The 5,515-nt window shown below is 48.4% G+C and overlaps 1 protein-coding gene across 1 annotated transcript in view; it reads right to left on the minus strand.

The window, feature by feature from the left end:
• Positions 1–4,899, minus strand: part of LOC102380041 (keratin, type II cytoskeletal 6C-like) — an 8,256-nt gene extending 3,357 nt beyond the window's left edge. Inside the window, exons 1-5 of the mRNA XM_025213410.1 lie at positions 4,246–4,899; positions 2,871–3,085; positions 1,146–1,206; positions 763–858; positions 348–512 (exon numbers count right to left, since the gene is read on the minus strand). Of these exons, the coding sequence (XP_025069195.1) occupies positions 348–512; positions 763–858; positions 1,146–1,206; positions 2,871–3,085; positions 4,246–4,899 (1,191 nt within the window). The remainder of the gene's footprint in view (positions 1–347; positions 513–762; positions 859–1,145; positions 1,207–2,870; positions 3,086–4,245) is intronic.
• Between the last annotated feature and the right edge of the window lie 616 nt (positions 4,900–5,515).

Below are 5,515 nucleotides of genomic sequence, written 5' to 3' on the forward strand. Positions count from 1 at the left end.
GCCGCGATCAATTCGTGGATCTGTCGTGGCCATCCCTGGAGCATTCATAAATGGAGTTTGCTCAGGTACCGGGAGCCAGGAATAACCACATGGATTGTTTATGAGGAAAAGAAGTGCATGAATGTGCATGAATGTCCCGGATCCATATCTCACCTTTTTGGGCCTCTGCAGAATTCCTGCAGAAGCATGCACACCTGTGAGGGCAGCGGGACTTCCTATGTGGACATCTCACCATAAGCTAAAGGGGAAGGTTTTCTGTGTCTATGTCTTTGTAAAATAGCAGCATCTGTCAGTCAGCAGCAAGCAATGTTTAGCCTCTCCACTTCGTTCACTAATGAATTACTCACCCTGCTCTGGTACCACTCCTCAGCTTCAGCTCTGCTGCTCCGAGCGATGTCTTCATATTGACGCCTGACTTCATCAATGATGCTGTCCATATCTAGGTGCCTGGTGTTATCCATAGACACCACCACAGACAAGTCACGACTTATCGTGTGCATCTGAGACATCTCCTGCAAAGCATCAAAGCATGGGTCAGTGCTGCCGAGTGTTTCATGCCTGCTATTGCTCTGCTGTACTGCTGTTTTGAATTAGACCAGAAATATTCTGTTGTATATTTAAGATTTTCAGGGGTCAAATCTTACTTGCAGTACAGTGACCACGACTGCTTCTTTTTCATGTTTGTATCACAATAGCTCTGGTGAGAGCTGGTCATGATTCAGCTCTATTGCCAGCTGCCCAAGAGAAGGGGGAGCTCCTTACCTCTTCATACACGTATCTCAGGAAGTTGATTTCATCAGTCAGGGCTTGCACCTTTGCTTCCAGTTCTACTTTACTCATGTAGGCATTATCCACGTCCTGAAAGAACGATCAATTCTTTAGTCTCCTAAAGCACAGCACAACACAGCAGAAAGAGCCGCAGCCTGTGTTATCTGGAGAGAAACCTTGCTTCCAAGTCATTAAACCGTGTTCTTATGGCGAGAGCCTTCAGTGCTAGACACTGCAAGTGCTTCAGCGGGAGACAGGTGGACATTATGTTGCTGTCTAATTGGGTTTCCCAGTCACAGAGGACCCACAACTCCCAAACTCGGGTGTTTTTAGGTGTGTCCTGTCCCCTGCATCCTTTCTTTAGCTGCATCGCTCACCTTCTTCAGCACCACAAACTCATTCTCGGCAGTCGTGCGCCTGTTGATTTCTTCTTCATACCTGTTCAAGGTAAAGAGAGACGAGTTGGCTTGTCTCACTTTTACTGAGTAAGAAACCAACAAACTGATTCTCACACACACACATTTGTACACGCACACAGACAGAGAGAGCATGTAATGGGTGCAAGTCCAGTGCAATGTCAAGGACCGAGATTTAAGTCCAAACTACAGTCTGGACATTCTAGTTGTGAAGTCGTTTTTCCTAATGTTGAGCCTGAAACGAGCCTGAAATGATCTTCCAGGACTTCATGACCATTACTCCTAGTTTTCCCCAAGGATGCCCTGGATTCACTGAGCCCTAATTGTACGCTTCTGATGTAGCAGTAAGCTGCTACCAAGTCCCCTGTCAGCCTTCTCTTTTTCAGGCTGAAGAGTCCCAGGCCCCTCAGCCTGTCCTTGTATGGCTTGCCGTGCAAGTCTCTAAGCATATGGGAAGCCCTTCTCTGGACTCTCTCAAGCTTTATCACATCCTTGTTAAGGTGCGGAGCCCAGAACCGGACGCAGTACTCCAACCGCAGTCTCCCCAGTGCTGAGTAGAGCCGAGTAGAGCAGGAGAATCACTTCTTTGCAATGGTTTTGCTGGAGATGCATCAATTGATGCATGCCAGCGTATTGTTGGCCCGGCTGGCTACAGCATTGCACTGCCAGCTCATGTTCATGCTGTGGTCAATTATTACCCCCAGCTCTTGGTGACAAGTGATGAGGGATCTTCAGTCCCACTGCCTGATGAGAAGCAGCAGGTGCACAAGCACCCATGTCACGAGTTTTGCCTGTCAGCAGCTAGGGGTGCAGGGCTCCAGACCCCAGAAGCCTTGCACTAATCTCCTCGACAGCTGTCAGGATTTGTATCCGCAGCAGGGGCTACCATCCCTGCAGCTTTCACCCTGTGTCACCCATGTCACAAGTTTTGCTTGTCCGCAGCTTGAGGTGCAGTTTCACCCAAACCCCTGCACTTATCCCCTTGAAACTTGGCAGGATCTGTGACCTCAGTAGGGGCTACCATCTCTGCAGTTTTGACCCCACTGTGGCTTAACACATACACGTGACATGAGTTTTGCTTTCAAGGTTTTGGCGTGCATTTTCCCCAAACCTCCTGCACCTATCTCCTTGAAACATGGCAGGCTTTGTGGCCTCCATGGGGGCTAGCACACCTGCAGTTTTGACCCCACTGTGGCTTAACACATACACGTGACATGAGTTTTGCTCTCAAGAATTTGGGGTGCAGTTTCTCTGAACCCCCTTCACCTATCTTTCTGAAACTTGGCACGTGTCATGCCCTTAGAAGGGGCTACCATTCCTGCAAGTTTCACACAATCTGGCTAGAAATGACAAAGTTATTGCCTATTTCGACTTTCCCCATTATATCCTATGGGCGAAATGTCGAAACAGGTTCAAAACGGCAAAATGTTTCGACGGAACGGAACGGAACGGAACAGCCATTTCGACTCGAAACAAAAGTCGAAACAGAACACTGTTCTGTCAAAATGTCGAAACACTGGTCGAAACAGAATGCTGCCGTTTTGCGCAGCCCTAGTACATATTAATGGCCCACTTCCTGTGGGAACCAAGGTGTCTCTTCTGTCAGGATATCTCTGCACCTTTCCCCCCACACACACACACACATTTGGATGAGAAAGAAGCGTACAAATCTCTTGGGCCACTTACTTTGTTTTGTAATCTTCCAGGTGCCCTTGCATCTTCTGCAGTTCTGAAACCAGCTGTCCTCTCTCATCAAGGATAGAGTCCAGCTGCCTCTTCAAGTTTTGGATATAAATTTCAAAGAGGCTGCTGAGGTCCTTACTTGGACCACTATGTCCTTGCTGTTGGAGGAGCTCCCACTTTGTGGACAGAACCTTATTTTGCTGCTCCAAAAACCGGACCTGAAACCCAACAGACAGAGAGATAAGCCATTCCCCTATCAAATCTGGAAGAACATAAACAGTCAAGCAAGGATCCTGTTGAATCAGAAAAGCAAGGTAGTTTCAAAATTACTTTAGAGCTTCACAGTTTTGTGAAGACATTAAGGACTTTTGAGGGTGAGTGCAAAGAGGATGAAGCTAGACTGTTCTCGGTGGGGGCAGATGACAGAACAAAGAGCAATGGGCTCAAGTTGCAGCAAGGGAAGTTTAGGTTAGATATTAGGAAAAACTCTCACTAGGAGGGTAGTAAAACACTGGAACAGGCTACCCAGAAAGGTTGTGGAAGCTCCATCCTTGGAGGTTTATAAGACCCAGGTAGGCAAAGCTGTGGCTGGGATGATCTACCTGGGGGTGGTCCTGCTTTGAGCAAGGGCTTGAACTCTGATGTGACCTCGTAAGGTCCCTTCCAACCCTCATTTTTTATGAATCTATGACTTAGAACACCGTTCAAAAAACTGACGTTCTGGGAATTTAATAAGCAAACTGTGAAAATTTTCAACTACCTTTTCTGGGAAATTCCTCCTCCCCATACTTCTAAATTTCCAGCACCCCAGTCATAATGGGTTGCAATTTTTGCAGGTATTAAATTCCAGAATTTGGTGTTGGACACACACGTGCAAAAATATTCCCCCCCCCCTACCCCCGTCTTTCCCAATTCTGAACACTATCAAAAATTTGGGGATCACTCAAACAAAGTTCACCACCCAGGGAAAACATGGGAGGGCAGATCTGGCACTAGTGGAAAAAAGGCAGGCAAGTTTGCATGAGCAGAATAACTCGCCCTTGTAAGAGCCCATTCACTGTCCTGTGGTTTGACTCGGGAAGAAACATAAGCAGTAATGAGACCTGACAAGGGAAGTTGAAGGTGACATGATGGATTCAACATAATCCACTAGAGCATGCGGGAGATAAAGCAGAAGCATAGCCTGGGCGTGGATGAAGTATTCAACAAAGAGAGTCTGTGGATGAAATATTTAATCAAGTCCCTGACCAGAGATTAACAGAAGAACCACTCTCATTCTGCCTTTCCTACCAACACAGACCTGGAAAGGCCAAGTCTTGTACACGCAAGCAAAACAGCTCAAAGCGCCCATCCTGCAAGCACTGCCCCATCTCCTCACCTTGTCGATGAAGGTGGCAAACTGGTTGTTGAGGGTCTTGATCTGCTCTTTCTCATTTTGCTTCACCTGCTGGATCTGGGGGTCAATCTCCACTTGGACTGGCTTCAGGAGACTGGGATTGACCTGAACGGGTTGGATGCCTCTTGGGAACCCAGGGCCACCTCCCCCAGGTCCACCAAAGCCATCCATAGGTCCACCACCAATCATTGGTCCCATGCCAGGTCCACCACCAATCATTGGTCCCATGCCACCACCACTGAAGCCACCGCCACCAAAGCCGCTTCCACCAAAGCCGCCTCCACCCATGCCACCTCCCATGCCTCCTCCTATGCCTCCTCCCATGCCTCCTAGTCCTCCTCCAATGCAACCCATTCCTCCTCCATAGCCTCCACCTCCAATCGTCCCACTGCTAAAGCCACCACCTCGGCAGCCAAATCCTCCACCATAAGATCCAGAGGAAATTCTTCCACCTCCGCCATAGCTCCTGCTGCTGAATCCACCACATGGTCCGCCACCTCCATAGCCCCGGGAGGAATAAGAGCTGTAGCTGCTCCTGACTCTGCTCCCCCCTCCACCACCACCAGCAATGGCAGAGGATGAGCTATAGCCGCTTCTGCGGCCTCCGATGCTTTTAGTACGTGACTGCAGAGCCATGGCTGTTCCTCCTAAGCCAAGAGTCGAATGGAGAGAAGAAGGGTCACTGGAGCTGTGCTGTAAGTAGTTGAGTGCAGGGAGGATGCAGGAAGGTCCCTCTGACTCTGGGGCTAGAGATGGTCCCTTTTATCTGCTCCAGAAGCTGGGCTGGGTTTGCCTGGGTGTTTAGGAACATGCCAGATTACTGTCTTCCTACGCTTGGTGTGGGTGTATAATGCAATACCTGCCCAATGGTAGCTTGCAGTGACTAAGTAGGATTGCAAATTTTCATGATCCCTGGGATAGGATTTCTCCCAATTATGCACTTAATCTCTTTTTTGTCCTCTCTCAGCTCGTTTCCATTCAGTTATCTGGACTTGGATCTAGACCTCCCACTGCAAAGCCCCATGACACTTTGGTGAATGCCAAGTTATAGCATGGTTTTCACCAATCCCAATACATGCCTCTGATTACACCCTAAATCTGCTTTCTTCACTGAAAATTGCCTTTGGCTTTTGAGAACCAGTTTCCCAATCTAGACCAGAAACTTAACCAATTGCATTTCAAAGAGGCTCTGCATTTTCTAGGTACAGACGACAACACCTGGGACTAGGCATCGGACCTTTCTAAAATCACC

Source organism: Alligator sinensis, unplaced genomic scaffold (genome assembly GCF_000455745.1).
Source record: "Alligator sinensis unplaced genomic scaffold, ASM45574v1 scaffold551_1, whole genome shotgun sequence".
Taxonomy (NCBI): Eukaryota; Metazoa; Chordata; order Crocodylia; family Alligatoridae; genus Alligator; species Alligator sinensis.